This window comes from Chinchilla lanigera, unplaced genomic scaffold (assembly GCF_000276665.1).
Source record: "Chinchilla lanigera isolate Chin_1 unplaced genomic scaffold, ChiLan1.0 scaffold00036, whole genome shotgun sequence".
NCBI classification, from domain to species: domain Eukaryota; kingdom Metazoa; phylum Chordata; class Mammalia; order Rodentia; family Chinchillidae; genus Chinchilla; species Chinchilla lanigera.
Genome location: NW_004955437.1, coordinates 7771609 through 7792442, shown reverse-complemented (window position 1 = coordinate 7792442; position 20834 = coordinate 7771609). Strand labels below are relative to the sequence as shown.

Sequence of the window (20834 nt, the reverse complement as noted above, 5' to 3'; positions counted from 1 at the left end):
AAAAGTTGAGCAACACTGTGGAAATGAATCAGCAAACTCTACACTGTAGGAAATTCTACAGGATGAACAATCTAGTGTCTTTAACAAATAGATTGTAGGGGAAGAAAAACATAGGGGGAAGGGGACTCTAAAGACTAAAATCAACATAAGATACGTATTAGCCAACTGTATGTGTAGACTTATTTAGATCCAGTTCTTTTTAATCCGTCAAATATATATGACATTATTGAAACTATTGGAAATCCTTCAAATTTTATTTTACTTTTAAAATTTTATTTTAGTTTTTGGTTTTTTTGAGGCAAGGTCTTGCTATGCAGTTCAGGCTGGCCTTGAGCTCGCCTTGTAGTCCAGGTTGGCCTCAAAATCACAAGGATCCTCCTGCTTCAGCCTCCTGAGTGCTGGGATGATTTACTTTTTTTTAAAAAAAGAATCACTTTAGCAGAAATAGTTATGGATGAGACGATAGGGTAAATGGGATTTGCTTCAAATTACTATGGGAGCAAGGGAGTAGAAAAAAGGCTGTGAATTGATACATTGTCAAAGCCGGGCTGTGAATTGATACCATGTATCAGGGATGCCAGTGATACACTGCTGAAGATGGATGGGTTTATTATACTGTTCTGCCTACTTTTGCTTATATTTGAAATTCTGCACAATAAAAAATAGAAAAAGTTTAAAGAAGTGAGAGGGTGGGAGGGAATGGATTTGGTAAGCTTGGAGCAGTGTCAGTGGGGAGCATGGCAGGGCTGGGCAGTGCCTGAAGGGGGAAGTAGAGGCTGCCCAGATGGAGGAGGCCATGTCCTTGCAAAGGAGGTGAAGTTTGGGTGTGGGGGAGCAGAGGGGAGACACGAGAATAGAGCACACAGGGAGGGAAACGGAGGATTATGGGGTGGAGGGAAGGGTCATACTAGAGGAAAATGGACCAGGATAAGGGTAGCTGGGAGGGAGAGGGAAAGAGTTTAGAGAGAAATAGATTATAAAGGAAGAAGACAATATTCACTGCTTTATTCTTTAAATAAACCAGACGGTGAAGCCAGTCTCAGAGAGCTAAGAACCTTGCCCAAGACCACATATGCAGTGTGATAAAAAAGTATAGCGAATGAGTGCTTAAGTTAAAAAAAATTATAATAAATTTGACTCCACTTTGTTGAGTATCTTCAGTTGCACTGCTGTGGCTGCCTTGATGTCCTGAGTCTGTTCATAACCTTTCCTTTTCTTGGTCACTTTGGCTTTGGGTAAGAGCTGGAAGTTGCACAGTACCAAATCTGGTGGGTGAGGTGGATGAGGACACAGCCTCAAGTTTTTATGAGCTGGCTTTTGTTGGATGACGCTAAGCAGTGGCATTCACTGCAAGTTTTAATCTCACCCAGTATAGACACTCATGAAAGAGTACTTCCAGAACTACTTCAGAAAGTGGCAAGAATGGTGGGAAAAGTGTGTCCAAAGTGAAGGGAAGTACTTTGAGGGGGATTTGATGGGGACCACTACAAAGCAGCTCTGAACAGGACTTAAATTAACCAATTGGCTTTCTGTGTTTACTTGTGAGTCTGTCCAAAGCCTAGGCCACTTGCCTGGAAATGGGTGGGAGACTCATAATAAATGAACCTCTGTGAGTCACTAATCCTTACTGAGGCCTGTAATGGTGGGTGAAGCCATGAAGCCTCAAAGGATAAGACAAGGTCACAGCCAAGGACACCTGGATCCAGCCTCAGTTAGATAAAAACTGTAGCCTCAGGCATTTCACTTCTGGGTGGATTAATTAACACCTTACTTGGAGAAGTCCTTGAGTGGTTCTGGCCTTCTTGAGTATTCCCCTCCCTTCTGATAATTAAGTAAATACAGACCACCCAGAGAAGGTCTTGGTCTTAGCCCCCAAGAGAATCTTGAATTTTGTGAGAGGGTTTTGATCCTTCTAGAGCCCTGAAATCATTCCATTTGTGTCTTTTATTTAGCTTTCACCATTCACTCACTTGGGAGATTATGGACCTGATCAATCCACAATAACTGAGGGATATTATTAACCTGATAGGGTTTCATAGCAATGCATTTTTACTGTAATACATTTTAAAAACTTAAACATTAACAATAGAGTTGGATCACACCTCACAGAATAAGATCTGTAAGAAGCCATGGTCTATGTCCTGATTCCTACTCTGTATTTCCAGTTACTGACCCACACAACTTTCCTGTCCCCACATGGCTGTCATACTCAGTGGGATAGCCTGCCTGACCCTGACCAGATTGTGACTAATTCTGATCCAATGAGCAGCAGGAGAGGATGCCTGTGCTTCCGCCTCAGCTCTGTCTGATGTCTGCACACTTACACCGGCTTGAGCACCCAAGGGTGTCTCATCTCCTGTGTTCTGTGCCAGACTGGCCCAAGACATGCGTGCCTATGACCTATGCAACCCCAACACACACACACACACACACACACACACACACACACACACACACACACACTACCTGGGAGCCATTCTGCCCGTAACAGGAATTTCGACTCTCAACTTAGAAAGTCTGAGTTGTTAGGAGTGGATTGGACCTAGATGTGTCAGAAAGTAGAAGTTCAAATACAGAGAGGGGTGGGGAGAAGAGAGAAGACCGAGGAGTCTGAGAGGGATTGAAGCTGGGGCTGGAGGACAGGGGCTTGGATCCAGGCAGGAGAGCTCAAATAAAAACAAGGTAGGATCAAAGAGGGAACTGGGAAAGGGAGGTCTTATGCATCTACTTATAGGAATGGCGTCTGGGGACTGCAGTGGTTCCGGGTGGTGGCCCCAGCCAATGACGTTGAGGACACCACCACCCATCCTCTCCATGGCATGTCTCAGGTGAGCCTGGTGATGTGTTCTGCTAGAGTTCGAGTTGTCCCAGGTTTGAGAACTCTGTTCCCATGACCAGAGAGGTTCTGGTCACTACGTCCCAGCTCCAGCAGGTGTGGGCGCTGGCCATGGTCCTGACAGGTTTTCCACGCTTCCTGGATGCTCAGGTTGGCCGGAGTGGGGACAGAGGATCTGAGAGCGGTGACGATACTCACTTCTGATGCCTTGAATGAGCCCAGGGGAAAAGGAGACACAGAGAGGTGCGCCCCCACAGAGGAGAGTGACGATAGGGAACAGCTCCTGCAGGGGTTTATGGGGAACCTCGAGGGATTCTGAGAACGGCCCAGCAGCTTCAAGAGCGCAGCGGAAGTCAGATGGCAGGCGTGTATCACCTGTCCCATGGGAGCCACGTGAGCCCCAGCTACACTTCCGGTTCTAGTTTTCCTCAGTGGTGGTCACCATGACAGCCAGGAATGTGGAGCCCCGTGAGACCTGAGCTCTATGGCACCATGATGAGCGTGTGGCTGGTGGGAGAAGGACTGCTTGTGGATCACTAGGCAGTGGGGCTCAGATGTGAGAGAGGCGAAGTGTCTCTGTGCTCAGCTGTGAACTGGAGGAACCTTCGGACTCACATTCAGCGAAAGGAAAGGAAGGGCCCTGTGCTTGGGAGTAGGGTGGCGAGAAGTCCCGTGCTTGGACCTAAGGGGCCTGGGTCAGCAAGGCTGCAAGGAGCCAGCACTGCTATGCGTGTGCTGTGAGTAATGGGAAACAGTCTCTGCAGGCCTGCCCTGTGCCACGGTTTAGAAGGAATAAAAAAGAGCTTTCCTTTGGGTAGGAAGGAAAGGGGAAGAAGGAGCCAGAATGAAGCATAAGTGGGCCAGAAAATAAGAAAACAGATTTACAGAACTTCTGAAATCTGCTTCTGCCTATGATACAGAAAGCCAGAAACATTTAAAATAGCACAGAATATCATGAAGTACTTAGGCAAAAACAAAGTGCATGGATTTTTATGCAGAAAACTAGAGAACATTTATCAGAGAAGCCATAGAAGAAATAAATAGCTAAAAGACCAAGCTATGTCCACAGATTGGAAGGCCCAGTGTGTTACGGCGTCTAGCCAGGAGTGGGGGCACACACCTGTAATCCTGGCTACCCAGAAGGCAGGAGTTTGAGGGCTGCCTGAGCAACTTATTGAGATCTTGTCTCAAAATAAAAATATAAAAAGGGGTAGCAATGTAGTTCAGTAGTAGCACATCACTAGGTATGATTTTCAGTACCAAAGAAAAATGTTTATTTCTCTCCAAGCTGAACGATAGTGTCAATGCAATCTGCGTGTGTGTGTGTGAATGTGTGTGTGTGCCTGCCTTGTGAGGGGATGGAAATTAACAAGCTGATTCTAAAACTGACATGGCAAAGTAAAGGAGCTAGGCTAGGGGGCCAGGGATATAGCTCAGTGGCACAGCACCTGCCTGGCAAGTACAAGGTCCTGAGTTTGATTCCTGGTAGCAAAAACAAAAACAAAAACAAAAACAAAAAAAAAAAAGAAAAGGGAACTAGACTAGACAACCCACCTTGGAGAAGCACCTCTGGTTTTGATACCTAGCTATAAAGCTACGGTTAGCAGTCAAAGTACTGTGACATTGATGGAGACAGAGATGTAGGTCAGCGGAACCAGTATACAGTCAGGGACTAGACTTACTTATACATCAACTGATCATCAATAAAGACTCTAAGGCAATTCAGTATACTAGATTTTTTTTTTTTTTGTACCAGGAATCAAACATAGGAACTTTTGATTGCCAGGCAGGTGCTGTGTCACTGAGCTATATACCTGGCCCTTCTAAGGCAATTCAATAGAGAAAATACAACTTTCTTAGCAAGTGATTCTGGCACAATGTTTACATGCAAAAAAAACAAAAACAAAAACAAAAACAAAAATAAAAACCAAAACAAAAAGTTCTACAAATTAGACCTCACAACACATGTAAAAATTAACTAAAAATTGGATCATAGACCAAAAGGTAAAACTTAAATAAGACTTTTAAGCCAGGCGTGGTGGTGCATGCCTATACTCCCAGCACTCAGAGGCTGAGGCAGGAGGATTGCTGGGAGTTCAAGGCCAACCTGGGCTACAAAGTGAGCTCAAGGCCAACCTGAACTGCATAGGGAAACCTTGTCTCTAAAAGACAAAAAACAAATGCAAATGCAAAAAAACCCACTCTTAATGGAAAACATAGGAAAAGACCTTTATAACTTTGAGCCAGGGGAATTTCCTACATGGAATGTCAAGAGTACAAATCATGAAAGAAAAATCAATAAGTTGGACTCATTGGCATTAAAATCTACCCATTTGAAAAGCACTGTTAATGAAATGAGAAAACCAATTACAGATTAGAAAAAGGTATTTGCAAAGCACAGGTCTGACTGAAGACTGGCATCCAAGATATCCACAGGAGGGGCTGGGGATTTAGCTCAGCAGCACAGCACCTTCCTGGCAAGCACGAGGTCGTGAGTTCGATTCCCAGTACCGGGGGAAAAAAAAATAAAACAAAACAAAACAAAAAAAAAACAACCAAGATATCCACAGGAGTCTCACGACTTACTGTTAGCCATGGGAAGTGATAGCTCATGAGATAAGATTATATGAACAATGAGGAGACATCTAACATCAGTCACTAGCAAAACACACACTAAAACCATAATGAGATACTATCTTAAACTAGTGGAAAGGTTTAAGAAAGCCTATCCAATGTTGACAAGGATGCAAAAATACTAAAACCTCTTGGAAAACAGTTTGGCTTTCATGGAATTACACTTACCATGTGAGCTAGCACTCCCACTCCTCGGATGGGTGGATGGATGGATGGGTGGGTGGATGGATTACTGATTATTGATTGATTTGCAGTACTGGGGATTGAACTCAGGGTCTTCACACTGAGCTATGTCCCCAGCCCTGTTTGTATTTTTGTTTTGAGACAGGGTCTCCCTAAGTTGCTGAGTTACCCAGACTGGCCTCCAACTTGGGATCTCCTGCCTCGGCCTCCCAGAGTGCTGGGATTACATGCCTGTGACACGCCTGGCTGTAAGCCTAAGACTTGATCAAAGCAAATGAAAGCATCTGTAAAAAATATATATCTCTATATATATGTTAGTCAAGACTTGCTGCATTATTGTTCCAAACTAGAAACAAGCCACGTGCCTATCGGCTGTTGAGTAAAGCACCTGCGACTCTTCTGTGCCACACAGTTCTGCTCTGCAAGAAAAGGGGGTGGATGGCAGGGAAGGGCAGCTTTGTGCGCACCGTGTGCGTCTCAGCGAGCTCGAAAGGTCTTGTGCGGTGTGGTTCCCGAGGATGACGCGCCGTAGAGGGCAGGAAGCTGCAGGGACAGATGTCAGACCAGCCGTTGCTGGAGCCTGGACTGGAGAAGTGGAGACTGGCTAACACCAGGCACGAGGAAACTTTGGGGGGCGATGAAAGTGTTTTGTATTGTGGTGTTTGTTGACAGACTTAGTGATGGTGGTTCTCACCTAGAGTAACACGAGTGTGTTGTGATGCATAGAACTGGATGCCACCCCACCCCCACCCCCACCAGGGATGCCCGGCTGCTTATAGGAGGCTGACCCTAAGCAGGAGGTTGCAGAGAGGCTCCCCTCTCATGCCCAGCGCTTCTTGTGCTGCAGGCTGTTTGGAAGCACATTACTCGTAGGGATCCACGTTATGCGGTGCGCTATCAATGTTCCCATCTTACAGATGTGTAAACTGAGGCACGGGGTGTCATGGGTGTGTAGCTGCCCACACAGGAAGTCGGGAAATCTGTGTTCTCAGTATCCGAGTGTGGAGTGCAGGGGGAGGCCTGGAAGGGGACGCCGAGGTCCGGAGCCCCCAGGGGAGCAGCTGTTCTCTGTCCCCTGAGAGGCTGAGCAGGGCTGTGTGGACAGTGCCCGGGGGGTGGGGCTCTGCCGGAGACCAGGCATCCCGAGCCCGGGAGGAGGCCCGCCCTCGTCCCAGGGCTCTGTCACCCTCCGCCTCCTCCCAGGCCCCTGAAGCGGGTGCCTTCCTCCCTCCCACGCCCGTCCTGAATCACGGGAGCCCAGTTCCTGTGGGCCGCGCGGGCCAGTCCGCGCCTCTGCAGTTCCAGGGAAAGAGCGCTTGCCCCAGCCCCCGAGTGTCTGCCGTCGCGGAGGCGGCATGGAGCCTCTCCCGCTGCTCCTCCTGCTCTTCGTTACAGGTAGGTGTCCCCTCTGCCCCCGTGGTTCCTTCCCTCTCCTGCCTGAGCTTGTGGCCGGCGTGGAGAGGTGGGCGCGGGCCCGAGGAGGGAGGAGGAGGAAGGAGCTGGCGGCCTCGCGCGGGGCTGCTGTGCTCCGCTCCGCCCGCTCCCTCCCGCCGCCTCCCTCGGATCGCACCCTCGGGCCACAGCCGTCCTGGAGCGCAGGCGCGAGGGGCTGCTGGACCCTGGCCTTGCCGGGAAGGGCGCATCCAGGTGCAGCCCCGGGAAGCTAGAGGGGCACGGATAAGAGCCCCTCAAATTGTGATTCGGTGAAGCATAAGACCATCCCGGGGCTTGGCAGGGTGGGCAGGAGGGAGGGAGGGAGGAAGACCCCGGACCAAGATCTGCATCCTAGGGGATGCTGGGAAGGGGCTGCAGCACCGGCAGGGGCTGAAGATTTCGGTCATCCCGCAGCCGTGCACACAACTCCTTCTTCCCACTGTGGGACAGGCCCCTCCTCTCATTCTCAGATAGGGTCTCCCCAAGTTACCCAGGCTGGGCCTGAACTTTTGATCCTCCTGACCACACCCGGCTGGGTGTCTCTTGCTCCCCCAGAGCAGCGGGAAGTCCTGAGTAGGGGGAGGATTGTCCCCACAGAGTCTTGTCTGCCCTGAGTCTTGCACGGAGTCAGCCTCCCTGAGGCAGGGGTGCCAGAGAGGATGCACAGGGTCTCTAGCGCGGCAGTGCAGGCCATTGGCTTCTTAAACCTGTCTTTCCTTCTTTTTTCTTTTTCTTTCTTTCTTTCTTTCTTTCTTTCTTTCTTTCTTTCTTTCTTTCTTTCTATCTTTCTCCTTTGTTTGTTTCTTTTCTTTCTTTCTTTCTTTCTTTTTCTTCCTTCCTTCCTTCCTTCCTTCCTTCCTTCCTTCCTTCCTTCCTTCCTTCCTTCTTTCCTTCCTTTCTTTCCTCCTCCTCTGCCTCCTCCTTCTTCTGATTCTGTTTTTTTTTGCTTTTTGAGACAGGGTCTTTTTATGTAGTTCAGGCTGGCCTCAATCTCACTTTGTAGCCCAGACTGGCTTTGAACTCACAGTGATCCTCCTGCCTCAGCCTCCTGAGTGCTGGGATTACAGGCGTGCACCACCACAGCCAGCTTCAATCCCAGCCCCTTCCCAGCAATCTGTGGCTGCAGATTGCCAATGGGGAGGCAGAAGCTCTGGACCACTCCTTAGAGCCCCTGCCCTGGGCAATCGGCTGGGGCTTCAAGGCTGGCTCCTCCTCCCCAGAATAGCAGCCTCATGTCTCCCCCAAAATAGCTCGAGACAAGTCCTTCTTGAAAGGGGAACAAAGCCACAGAAATAGGGAAGCTGGAAGCTAAAGGTCAGGATGAAGGAGGATGCGGCTTTTGTCAGTACCACTGTGGACGGCTGGGACAGCGAGCGGCCGCCAGCCCTGGTCTCATGTGACAGAGGAAGATGTGCAGAATGGAACTGGAGGAGCTTTGCAGACGAGGGGCTCTGGAAATAGGTCCAGAGAGGGTCTGCTGCTTCTCCAAAGTCACCCAGCAAGTCCAGTGGTGAGACGAGCAGTTAGGACTGTTCCCCGCACACCTGTGCAAGCACCTGAGCTCCTGCTGGGCTCCGTTCCATCCACTGCACATAGTAGGTGCTCAGTAAATACTTAGCACCGGATGGAAGCATGAGTTGCTGTCTCCCCTCCAGAGCTGTCCGGAGCCCACAACACCACAGTGTTCCAGGGTGTGGCCGGCCAGTCCCTGCAGATCTCCTGCCCCTACGACCCGGTGAAACACTGGGGGCGCCGCAAGGCCTGGTGCCGGCAGCCGCAGGAGGAGGGCCTGTGCCAGCGAGTGGTCAGCACGCACAGCCTGTGGCTGCTGGCCTTTCTGCGGAGGCGGAACGGGAGCACGGCCATCACAGATGATGCCCTGGGCGGCACCCTCACTGTGACGCTGCGGAACCTTCAGGCCCATGATGCCGGCCTCTACCAGTGCCAGGCCCTCCACGGCAGGGAGGCTGACACCCTCCACAAGGTGCTGGTGGAGGTGCTGGAAGGTGAGCACCTCTGGCCTTGGACCAAGACCAGGCCCCTTGTCTGGGACCCTGGGTGCGGGAGCATCCTCTGGGTTCTTTGTTACCCTGGGAAAGTCCCCAGTTTGGGTCCCATGGATGGTTGTGCAGGTTACTCACTGCACAAGCTAGCCCAATCCAGGCTGTGCTCCCTGGTGCAAGGCTATGTCACCTACAGGAAGGGCATCCTTCTCTAATTTACATGAAGACATTGTCTGCTTTGGCCCTGCTTCCTTGAACCCTTGTATTCTAGCAGGAGATTAATTTATACCCGCATCTGAAAAGCCAAAAGACCTATAAGCAAATTGAGCACCAGCCTGTGCAGAAAGACACCCTGGCAAGGAGGCTTGCTGTGCTGGGCCTCATCTCCTCCTCTTAAAATGAGGATACTGGGACTGGAGCTGTAGCTCAGGGGCAGAGCACTCACCTACCATGGCGTGGGAGGCCCTGGTTTCCACCACTGGAAACACCTGGAAACACACACACACACACACACACACACACACACACACACACACACATGTACCCAGGTTTCAGTGGAGATGTTGGTGACTGTCCTGATGACCCCCAGGGTTCCTGTGAGTGCTTGGGAGCAGGAGAGGGAGGGATGCCCTGAACAGACCTCCTGCCTCTGACCTGGCTTGGGGTCCTCACTTAGGAGGTGAGACATCCGACTGGAGAATTGGGCCTCCAGGAAGCCTCCACTGCCTCCCAGAACAGTGTCTCCAAGGAGAGCAGCTCCAAGTCGCAGATCCTTCCCAGCTCCCTGACCCCACTCTGCCCTTCTATCCTGGGAACAAGAGTAGCATTTGTCTTGGGGAGAGGGGAACAGGGGCCCCGCAGCCCTGGGCACAAATCCCACCTCCCTCACTTTCCTAAGGGCCTGGGAAGGGAGAGACATGGACTTTCAGCCCTATCAGGGTCCAAGGCCCAGCCGACTCCCCAGGGCCAGCGGGACCCATGCAGTGTAGACAGCTCGGCAGATTACACTCATTTGCAAAGCTGTGCATTTGCTCTTTGCAGGGGTGGGTGTTAGTGGAGGCGCTGTTTGGAATCCTGGGGACCCCCACCTTGTCCCTCGGGGGTACACGGGTGAGGGATCCGAGCCCTGCAGAGGGCTATCAGGTTAAGGGCCTGATAAGAGTCCAAGGCACCTGGCACCTGTGGAGTCCTCCCACCCGGGCAGGGCCTGCAGCAGGAGGGGTCAGCAGCTGTGCCGTCCCCCACAGACCCACTGGTGCTGCAGGAGGACGAGGATGTCTGGAGCCCCGAGTTGTCTGAAGCCTTCGGTGACGCCCAGGTGGAGCAGAGCATCTCCAGGTACCGCGAGGTCCCTTTCTCGTGCCCGTAGGCTTTGACCCCGCAGAGCCTGGCATTGGGTGGGAAGCGGGTCCCAGGACCAGCAGTTCCAGTGCCTGAGGGCAGGAAAGGGCCTGTGTGTGGCCTTGCTTAAACCCCTGCAGCCTGCTGGGGGTGTGTGTTGGGGAGGGCGTTGTGCAGTGGTCCAGGCCTGAGGTCCTTCTGGATTCATTGGTAAAGAGCGCTCCTCCAAGACCCCAGGACAGGCAGCCTTTGTTTCCCCACAACCTAGCAGCACTGGTCAGGCAGCCACATACACACAGTGGCGTGCCACCGCGGACAGCAGCCGACTGCCCAACCAGGAAGGTGCCGTGTTCCAGTGTACCTGGCACACTCAAAACAGCCTGGCCTAAACTGACCACAGCATCCCCAGACCCCAGAGCCTGTCCCAGGGAGGGTGATGGGCACTGGAGCCTCCCGCCGGCTCTCCCTGTCCCTTCCCTGAGGGCTGGCTGCACCTGTTACTCCCGTACCTCCAAATGCCTTCTCTCTCCCCACACAGCCACCTGGGAGAGACGCCCTTCCGCCCCACTCCCACCCTCCTCCTGGCTTTCGTTTTCCTCGGCAAGCTTCTGGCCACTGGTGTCCTCTGGGGTGTGGCCTGGCGTGGGTGGAAGCTGGGGACACCTGCGGCCGGGGAGCTGGACGGTGGCCACGACCCAGGGCACCAGCTTCAGACCCTGACAGGTGAGCTGGGTGAGGACTGCGGCTGGGTGGCCTAGCCAGCTGGGCGGGGACTGAGCAGCCAGTCTGTTGCAGGACCAAGGGACGCATGAGAGAAGGGAACCCCACCCGGGGCCTCCCGGCCTGTGCCTGTGTGCCCGCCCCTCGGCCACCAAGACTCCTGGGTCTGCTCCGCTCTGGCAAGAGGCCACCGGGCCTGCACCTGCTTCCCCTGGAGCCTGTGCGTGTGCGTGTGCGCATGTGTGTGCGTGCGTGTGTGTTTGCAGTGTGTGTGCACACGCGTGTGTGCATGTACGTGTGTGTGCGTGCATGTGTGCGTGCGTGCATGCGTGTGTGTGTGTGTGTGAGGTAGGAGTGGTTGCTTGTGCACTCCTGGGTTTGGACATTAAACACGCTCACAAACCAATCCAAGACTGATCGCTTTTCTCTGGACGGTTTGGGCGTCACGAAGGTTTTCTCTTTCGCTTCAGGGCGCGGAGAATGGGTTTGCCTGAGGGAAAGACGCAGGATCTGGCTGCGCAGGCCCAGTCCGGGGGTAGGGCAGCCTCCGTTCCCATCTCCCACCTTCCTCCCTTCCACTCCCCCAGATCCCGTGGCCAAGTCCTGCCCCTTCTCTGGATACCACCAGCGCCTAGTGTCTCCCGCTGCGGCCCTGTGCCATTCTCTGCCTTGGTTGTTGGACGGCTGTTGGCCGTCCTTCCCCCCGCCGCCTACCTCGGCTGACTCCTCTGTCTCCCTAGAGCTTTGCTTTCATCAACTTCCCGTCCAGGGTGGAGTCATAGTGGGGATCATAGCACATCAGAGCTGGATGCTCCGAGCGTGTCACGGCACAGAAGGTAAACTGAGGCTCTAAAAGGGCAAGGGGCTCTCTTGCGGCCCCCAGGAGAGCCTGGAAATCCAAGTTTCACCTGGCACTCAGGCGACCTTCCCTCTAGCTCAATCCTATTCATTCATTCATTCATTCATTCAGTGGGGGCCTCTGGCCTGCCCCAGGTGCTTTTTTGGGCCCTGTGAAGAGTGAGGAAAATGAGCAAAGAGTCCTCCTGCTCCTGTTGGAGCGGGCAGACGGATAGACAAGGAACGCAGAAAACAAGCCTGAGGATATCAGCGAGCAAAGCGCTGAGGGAGAAATAAAATAAAGCAGGGTGGAGACGCTGGCGTGCAGAGGGGACGGGGCCGAGCCCTTCCAAACAGGCTCGTTGGAAGGCGCCCCTGGAGAAACTCTGGCAGGAGGTGAGGAAATGAGCCAGGAGGACATGGGGGCTTTTGGGGGCCGAGGGGACAGCTAGGGCAGCTTCCAGAAAGCCACTGGGCAGGGGTAAAGGGTGAGGGAGAGCCTGGGCGCTGCCCCGGGGGGCGAGCGGCTGCAGAGGTGGAGAGTCTGGGCGCTGCCCGAGGCCTCCAGGATGCCAGGGCTCCTCTGGCCGTGGCTGCACAGTGCCAGGTCGCAGGGCTTTGAGTCCCTGGGAGGGAGCCCAGCACAGAGCCACGTTCAGCCTCACCTTGTGCTGTGCCCACCTTTCCGTTCCATGTGGGCCACACCTCGCCCCTGCCCTGGTGCTTCCAGGCCAGTCTTTTTTTTTTTTTTTTTTGCTTCCTAGGACATTAAACGTCTTCGTTGTGTCCTCAGGGCCCAAGGCCCTGTCCTACTGGATCCAGGGTGCAATCTAGGTGCCAAGGCTGGGCTCCCACTCTGTGGGCTCCCATCGGGGGCACCTGTGTTGATGCAGCAGGCCTGGGGCCTCCCTGGGTGTGCCCCACCCTCACCCACCCCAGAATCCAGCTGTTCTCCCATCAGAGTGTGGTCTTCTCTCCTTCCTGCTCACCACACCGGCAACAAAGCCCCAGGTCAGAGTCACCTGTGGGCCCCTGCCTGAGATGCCAGGCACACACTGGGCGGAAGGGGAGCTGGGTCCCAGGGGTTTTGTTTCACCTCTGCCTCCCAGCAAGACATCCGGGGAATGTCCCTCAACCCCTCTGTGCCTCAGTGTTCCTGCTTGTAAAAGTCAGTCAATCAACTTCCCTTTGCCTACTTTATAGGTTTGGGTGAGGGTAAGAGAAATAATGTCTGTGAAAGTCCCTGGCCAGGTGTCCAGCCACAGTAGGTCCTCAACTAGCAGCCTGGCACTTCCTGGGTTTTGCCTGCGGCCCCTGTATCCCAGCCAGGACCATGGTCCTCTGAGGGGCCCAGCTAAAGGTTGGGTACAGCCCCCGCATGCCACACAACGCCCTTGGGGGCTTCTTCATGGGAAAATAACTTCATTGCAAGGATTTGCAGGGCAGATAAAAGGACTGGTTTGCTGAGGACCTTTTCAGTTTTAGCATGAAAGCCCCTTGTCCCAGGAAACCCCTCATTCCCAGGCAAGCAGGGACAGTTGGTCACCCCGCTGGGCGCGTCCCGGATGTTCAGCCTGACACACCAGGCAGCTGTCTCATCCCCTGCTCCGGTTTCCCTTGTCCACGCTTTGTGGCTTGAGGAAGGAGGAGAGAGGGAAGGAGGAGAGGAGAGTGATGAGGGGGGATTCCCAGCCACGCAGGCCTCTGTGCTCACTCTGATGGCTGCCACCACCCTGGTACCCACGGTCAGATGGAATTCCCCAGGGGGACGTGAGTGAAGCCCCAATGTCTCCTGTGCTGGAAGTGGTTTTATTTATTTATTTAGTCATTTTTCAGACAGGGTTTCCATATGCAGTTTAGGCTGGGCTTGAATTCACTTTGTAGCCCAGGCTGGTCTCACACTTGCATTGATCCTCCCGCCTCAGCCTCCCGAGTGCTGGGATTACAGGTGTGCACCACCATGCCCTGCCAGGTTGGCACTGGGTTTGCATCACAGGAGAGAAGCCAAAATCAGGAGACTTGCAGGAGAGAGGGGGAGAGGCAGGGGGAGAGGTGGAGGGAGGGGAGGGGGAGAGGTGGAGGGTAGGAATTCAGGAGAACTGTCCTCATCAGAGAAAAAGCATTCAAGAAACAAGAGTAGTGTGCTCTAAACAAAGAACACTTGGAGAATAAGCAAGAGATCTTATATATTAAAAAATCATAGACTAAGAAATTTAAAGACAATAATAATAAAAGGGTGGAGGAAAAACATGAAGAAATCATCAGGCAGAAAAAATGAACAAAAAAGGCAGAAAATGAGAGAAAACACGAAAACATCCAACTCATTAACATGTTTGCGGGGAAACAGGGAGAGGGGAGGAATATGGAAAAGCAGCTATCAAAGAGAGACTCCAGCTCCCCAGGACTGACTGAAGCCATGTACAGGGTCGGCAGGGGTGAGTGTCCAGGCAGGACATGAAGGAGGGCCAGGCGAGGGCTCCATCCAAGTGGGGCTTGGGCACTGGGCCTGCACTGGCACACTGGTGGTTCCGGGAGGTGCTGGGCCATGCGCAGAGCGCTTGGCTTTCCTCCCCAGCTCTGCAGCTCAGCTTCTGAGTTTGGAAGGCCCCGAACACCTCCCTGTCCTCCTCTGCCCTCCTCCCTCTCCTGGGCCTTCTCACCCTTTGCCCACCCTACCTCAGGGCGGGCCCCAAGCATCCAGCCAGCCAGGGTTGGGAAGAGCTTCCCGGCACCACCCCTGGAGGTACCCACCAGTCCCTGCCTCCCACCCTGCGGTCACGGCGAGCCCCTCGTGACCCTCGGAGACAGATGTTTCCTGCCCTTGGCGAAGGCTGTGTCAGTGCCCTGGTGAGCCCCAGGCTGTCGCCTCCCCACCAGCCATGGGCCCCAGCCTGCTCCTGCTGCTGCTGCTGCTCCTGGGACTAGAAGGTAAGGTGCAGGCGGCCACACCTCCTTCCCTGCCCATCCGGAGGCCCCAGAGTCCCCAGCCAGCCAGAGGGCGGGTCCCTAGTTCTTTGATGGGCAATTCCTTGCACCTGTTTTCCTCCCCTAGGGTGGGGCTCTGCTGGCAGCCGCCCCGAGGTGCTGCAGGTCCCCGTGGGGGGCTCCATCCAGGTGCAGTGCCACTATCGGCTGCAGGATATCCGGGCGCGGAAGGTGTGGTGTCGCTTCTCGCCGGAAGGATGCCAGCCCCTGGTGACCTCGGCAGTGGACCGCAGCGCCCCGGGGAACAGGCGCACGTTCCTCACCGACATGGGCGGGGGCTTGCTGCAGGTGGAGATGGTCACGCTGCAAGAGGCCGACGCAGGCGAGTACGGCTGTCTGGTGGAGGGCGCCTTGGGGCCCCACTTGGTGCACACCTTCGCTCTGGAGGTGCTGCCCACGGGTGAGTTAGCACAGCCCTCCCCGCCCCAACACAGAGCAGGGGCTCCTGGGTTTGAGGGCCAGACTGCTGGCGTGGGGTTGGGTGGGGTGGGGGGGTTGTTCCCTTTGACAGCTGTGCAGGCAGCGGAAACCACACTGGTCTGGAAGACTGAGATAAGGTCTTACCTTCCCACCAGCCTCTCCTTCCAGCTTTTCCCACATACTTGATGCTACCTTTTTATATATATTTTTTTAACTTAGAAAAAAAATTTTTTTTAAAACAGGGATTCACTATGTAGTTCATGCTGGCCTTGAACTCACTATGAAGTCCAGGCTGATCTCCAACTCACAACAGTCTTCCTGCCTCAGCCTCCTGAGTGCTGGAATTCTAGGCACGGGTCACCACATCTGGCTAAATGTAGAAATGTTTTAAACAAAGCTGAATTGGAGCATATAATCTGATATTCATTTTTGTACCTTCCAGTTTTTTTTTTTTTATTCCTACAACATTTGATGACTTAAAACTGCGAATTTATATCTTAATTGATCATACCACTGGTGGTGGGTGCCTGATCCAGGCAACATCTGATCTACTTCAGCTTGCTCAAGTTTAAGATGGAGAGTGTCCTCAATATGTAAGCTGACACTCTCAGTCCGAATTTCAGTGGAGCAACTATGTTGCTGTTATAGGTTTCATTCTTGCAGACTACATCTTTCCAGCATCTAAGTAGCCATTAAAATTTAGAAATGTAAATATTATTATTAGAAAACTACTGTACAGTGTTATTTGGAAAAACCCTTCTAGGAGGGAAATGTCAGACGCCTGAAGAGGAGACTGCTGCTGCTTTTATGAACAGACTCCCCCCATTTGTCAGTCTTTTTATTCTCAAGTAATTTGTGTCTCTAAATAATAAAACTAAGAAAGGCATTTTCCTGCTCTGGCTTTCCCCTAAATAAGAGGGGGGCTAAGTTGTCCTTGGAGTCCCTGTCCACTCTGGTCGGTGGTCACTATTTTATAAACAGGCTCTCGTTAGCCCTTGTGAAGCTCTGCCCCCCTCACCCCGATAGACTGGGAGAGGACAGAACCCACAGGGGTGCGGGGCAGGGAGCAGGGACCTGGGCACCCCCTGCAGTGGGAGGATGGGATGGAAGGCGCCCCCAGGACAGGGCGTGCGTGCATCCGCGCGTGTGCACTGAGGCGTCTCCTTGGCACCAGGAGGGCAGGGCATGTGCAGTGTGATGGGTAGTTTTCTAATAATAATATTTACATTTAAAAATTTTATTTTTTTATTTTTTTTATTTTTTCCCCGTACTGGAAATTGAACTTATGACCTTGCGCTTGCCAGGCAGGCGCTGTGCCGCTGAGCTAAATCCCCAGCCCCTACATTTAAAAATTTTAATAGACAGATACTGGAAAGATGTGGGCCATGAGAAATGAAAGCTACAAAAGCAATGTGGTTTCTACACCGCAATTCGGGTTGAGCGTCAGCTTACATATCAGGGACACTCTCACCGCGTTCCAGCGCCGGCTTTGGTGCAGGCAGGGAACAGGAATGGTGGATCTCTCAGGAACGAGGCAAGGCCCCCATCCTGGGGCACCTGGAAGGACGGGCTGGCCCGAGGGAGCCAGCCCTGGGTTCTGCCACCGGAAGCACACGGTAGGGCAACAGGAGCCTTGTCCAGGGCTGAGTCTCCGGACCCGCGAGCTCCGCTGAAGGACAAGGGGTTGGCGCCAGGCCGGGACCCACAGCTGGGGCCCCTACAGCCTGACCCAGCCTCTCGCCTTCGTGCTTCCTCCTCAGGGGCTCTGCTTCCTGGCTCCATCTCCCCCGCCCCTCAACCTCCACCAGCCACGGAGGCCCACAATGCGCATGCTCCACTCACTGTGTCCTTCTGACCCAGTTCCTGGCCTGACGGAGGGTGAGGAGGAGGAGGAAGAGACCTTTGGGATTGGCACCCTGGCTGAGGACCACTTCTCGGACCCCAAAGGCAGCGCCAGCCCTTGGGAGCTCAGCCAGCATGAGAACAGGTGAGGAAAAGGCTGGATTTGGTGGCTGGGAGAAGAGTGGTGAACTTATGGCTCCTTCCACCCCTGGGGAACTTCTGATCGCAGGCAGGCAGGCAGGCAGGCATCCCCGCTCGGCAAGAGGCCCTTCATCCGTGGTGCTTCAGCCGGGACGCCCTGTGCCATTCTTCTGCATGGCTTCCCCTCTGCCTCAGAGCTCATCCTGCCCATCCCTTCTGCCCTCAGTGTCCCCTTGGTCTGGGGTGCAGTGCTCCTGCTGGGCCTGCTGGCGGTGGCTGTGGCGCTGTTGGTTGTGGTGGCCAAAAGGAAAGGTAGGTAGCTGTGTACTGCCTGTCCCAGCCCCGCTCTACTGTCCAGCGTCAGCCAGTTCTGCAGATGAGGCCAAGTCTCTGGGTCTGAGGCCAGGTCTCTGGGTCTGCACCGCCCTAAAAGGGAGTTTTGGGCAGATCTAGTCAAGCTCTGTCACCCTGGAATTCCCCTGGCTGAGGGGTGGAGGGGAGGGGGAGATTCAGTGGGGCAGACAGGAATTAGAAAGGACTGGGTATGGGATCGGAGGAGGGAGAATGGGGAGAGGGTCCCCGGGGAGGGCTGGGCAGCATGGGGGCAGGCAGAGGGGAGGAGGGCGGGTGGGAGATGGAGGGCGGGGTTTAGGCGGGAGGGAGAGGGTGAGTCTAAACTGGAAGGAGGTTCCAGAGGCTGCAGGAGGGAGAGAGCAGGCAGGACTGGAGTGCCCTGCAAGTAGACTAAGCGGCAATGCTGTTGCTGGTCCTGCAGGGAACAGACTTGGAGCTCGTGGCCAGTTCCAGAGCAGCAGAGTCTCGGACCTGGTAAGAGGCCTCTGCAGACCTTGGCCTCTCCACGCACACACTCGCTGAGAGCCCAGGGTGATGGGTGGCGAGGGATGGGGACCCAGGCAAGGTCCAAACCCCGTCCTACCACCATAAACTCGGTGCTGATGGTTTCCCAAGGTAGCTCAGCCTCCTCAGAGCTGGGGAGTAGCTTGGGCTTGAAAACCTTCAAAACAAAGCCCACTTGCCACTGATGGACTTAGGATTTGACAGGCTGACGTGGTGTGGGTGCTGCTTCCCGCCAGAGGAGGCTGGGGCAGCGGGAGGCCTCCTCCCGTCACCCGATCCGCCTGCTCTTCCACGCAGGACCCGTCTTCAGCAGCCCACCACGCTGGTGACTCTGGGCTGGCGGCAGCATCGCCATGGGACGTGCCGTATGTGAGGCTTGACTCGCCACCCTCCTTCGACACCACCTACACCAACCTGGCGCTTGAGCCCCTGTCAGGGAAAGCCCCAGCCCCACCCCCACCTCCCCCTCTGCCTCCCAAGGTTGTGCAGTCCCCCAAGCCTGTCACTTACGCCACCGTCGTCTTCCTGGGAGGGGACAAAGGCGGAGGGGCCTCCAGTGAGCTACCCCGGGACCCGCCCAGCAGTCCAAGCCCACTTAGCTGAACTGCTCACCACACTGGACATCCAGGGGCGTCCTTGGGGCTATGGGCATCCACCCAACCCACGAATGCGTTAGATCAGTGGTGGCGAACCCATGGCACGTGTGCCACAGCGGTTGCTTGTATTATCGAAAGCTCTCAAAGGTTCACCACCACTGCCCTAGATCCTTGGAATACTGGAACAGCCAAGGGCTTCGAGGTGTAATCCAATATCCTGATTACCAACAGGGAAGGTGATACTCAGCTCTGACGGAGGTGTGTTGGGGACACCAACCTCCTCTGAGGGGTCCTCTGCAATGACACACTAGGCGAAATAAATCCTAAATGATGATATGCGAGTCCTGAATCGGTCGGGGTGGGGAAGAAAAGACCCACGTCTGACTGATCGCCTGGCCCGGGAGCTGAAGAGTCGTTCTGGAGTTCATGCTGCACAACCCACCTGTCCGGCCGGTGAGGAGGTGGTTCCTTCCGAGTCAGAACGCTGCGAGGCAGCAGGGGGCAGCAGAAAGACTTTTTCCAAAGCAGTTCTGGCCTCTCTCAGGATGCCTCAAAGCACACATCCTTTTTGCTTAGGTCCAGAAAGCTCTGCTGCTTTCTGCCCTGCACCTTGGGAACACGTGACACGTTATTACGTGACAGTGTCCTGGGCCGGGGCAGTCAATGACGAGTTGAAGGAGACCCTGGACAGATGGAGTGTGGTACTAAAGAGAAACAGCAGAAAGGACAGGAATGAAAATAGATGGCATGTCAGGGTCTTCACCTCACCATTCACTCCCAGCTTCAAGAACTGCTCCTCCTCTGAGCCTCCTACGACCAGCTTAACTTAGAAAAACTCCCCATCCTACAATTATATTTTTACTGCACTGTTTATATCTTAATAGAAGATATAATCTATGATCATTTTATTTACCTATTAGCTGTCTCCCTTACTAAAATGGAAACCTCATGACGGCAGGTCTTTGACTTCTGAGCCCCTATATACTACCCAGTAGTTTATTGTAATGCATACATGATACATAACTTTATTTCCTCCTCCTTCTGAAAGTGGAAGACCTCTGAGATTTATTCAAGGGTGAGCAGGGAGTTGAACAATCAAGTTCCTAGAGGAGGCGCCACAAAGTAATTATTTTGGTGAATCTCAGGGTATGGACATAACTGTAAGGGGTGCCGTCAGTAATGGGCTAAGAATATCCCCCCAGTGGTAAAAGGCCCAGGTTCAGGCTCATTTCCGCTGGGTTGGCCTAACTCAAAGGCCTGGCTGGGTGTTTGTCTTCTGTGAGCCCATTACGGTGCACGTCACCGAGCAGGTACAATGTTTACTGCACCAATAAGGGTTTTTTTTTCTAGATTAGGCAAATATCCTAAAGCTTGACACACGTAAGAAAAGAGGTGATACCTTTCCTCGTAGGCTCATGTGCAATAATAGAATGGAAAGATGTTCTATAAAATGGGCACATTGTGAGAAGGCACAAGCCGAGGAACACTTTATTTTGAAAGGAATATAAACCATGCAAAGTAAAAACTGAAAGCTTTTTTCCCCCTTTCTGAATGAGTCCACGGGACATGAGGATTGGTAGAATGGCAAATGCAGTACAAATAAAGGACCAGGCTGTCAGGAGCAACTTGATGGAATCAAAATTGAGGGGAAGGACTGACCTCTAAGTGCCCCTTTAAATGGACCCCAGGCTTCCTTTGTACAAAGCTGGCATCACTCCCCGCGAACGATCACCGCCTCCCCATGTCACTAATGCGCTAACTCAATATCTGGGCTGGTATGTCCTTGTCACGTTCTGGCCCACAACTCAGGTTGAACTTGTCCCAAACACTGACCAACAGAGCAGAAGTTACTGTGTTAACTGCAAGGCTTGCTTTCTGACCCTCCTCCCTCCACACAAGGGGCGAATCTAAAGAAATGAGATCCCCCTGAGCAGAGTATGTGCATGATCCATGAAAGAGGGGCTGCCTGGAAAGCGCTCAGGGCCAGGCTGGTCACTGAGCAGC

The 20834-nt window shown here is 53.5% G+C and overlaps 2 protein-coding genes across 3 annotated transcripts; both read left to right on the top strand.

Annotated features, from left to right (window-relative positions):
• The first annotated feature begins 6845 nt into the window (after positions 1 to 6845).
• On the top strand, positions 6846 to 11557 carry Trem2 (triggering receptor expressed on myeloid cells 2). Its single transcript, XM_005389679.2, has 5 exons — positions 6846 to 7048; positions 8743 to 9093; positions 10338 to 10428; positions 10970 to 11154; positions 11227 to 11557. The coding sequence occupies exons 1-5, from the start codon at positions 7009 to 7011 to the stop codon at positions 11241 to 11243; spliced, it is 684 nt and encodes a 227-aa protein (XP_005389736.1). The 5' UTR covers positions 6846 to 7008; the 3' UTR covers positions 11244 to 11557.
• A 2688-nt stretch (positions 11558 to 14245) lies between these two features.
• On the top strand, positions 14246 to 19164 carry Treml1 (triggering receptor expressed on myeloid cells-like 1). Of its 2 annotated transcripts, none has more exons than XM_005389678.2 (6): positions 14246 to 14916; positions 15041 to 15295; positions 17254 to 17380; positions 17603 to 17688; positions 18152 to 18204; positions 18532 to 19164. In XM_005389678.2, exons 1-6 carry the CDS (start codon positions 14868 to 14870, stop codon positions 18835 to 18837), a joined length of 876 nt encoding a protein of 291 aa, XP_005389735.1. In that variant the 5' UTR covers positions 14246 to 14867; the 3' UTR covers positions 18838 to 19164. The 2 variants fall into 2 exon arrangements, with proteins under 2 accessions (XP_005389735.1, XP_005389734.1); XM_005389677.2 differs by having other exon boundaries at positions 15041 to 15373.
• Positions 19165 to 20834: the final 1670 nt, after the last annotated feature.

Excerpts from the sequence above, each read along its gene's own strand:
- Trem2 (XM_005389679.2), top strand. The coding sequence starts at position 7,009 with ATGGAGCCTCTCCCGCTGCTCCTCCTGCTCTTCGTTACAG. Across the intron at positions 7,049-8,742 it reads CCTCCTGCTCTTCGTTACAG|AGCTGTCCGGAGCCCACAAC; the intron begins GTAGGTGTCCCC and ends TCTCCCCTCCAG. Across the intron at positions 10,429-10,969 it reads GTGGAGCAGAGCATCTCCAG|CCACCTGGGAGAGACGCCCT; the intron begins GTACCGCGAGGT and ends CTCCCCACACAG.
- Treml1 (XM_005389677.2), top strand. The coding sequence starts at position 14,868 with ATGGGCCCCAGCCTGCTCCTGCTGCTGCTGCTGCTCCTGGGACTAGAA. Across the intron at positions 15,374-17,253 it reads TCTGGAGGTGCTGCCCACGG|TTCCTGGCCTGACGGAGGGT; the intron begins GTGAGTTAGCAC and ends CTTCTGACCCAG. Across the intron at positions 17,381-17,602 it reads CTCAGCCAGCATGAGAACAG|TGTCCCCTTGGTCTGGGGTG; the intron begins GTGAGGAAAAGG and ends TTCTGCCCTCAG.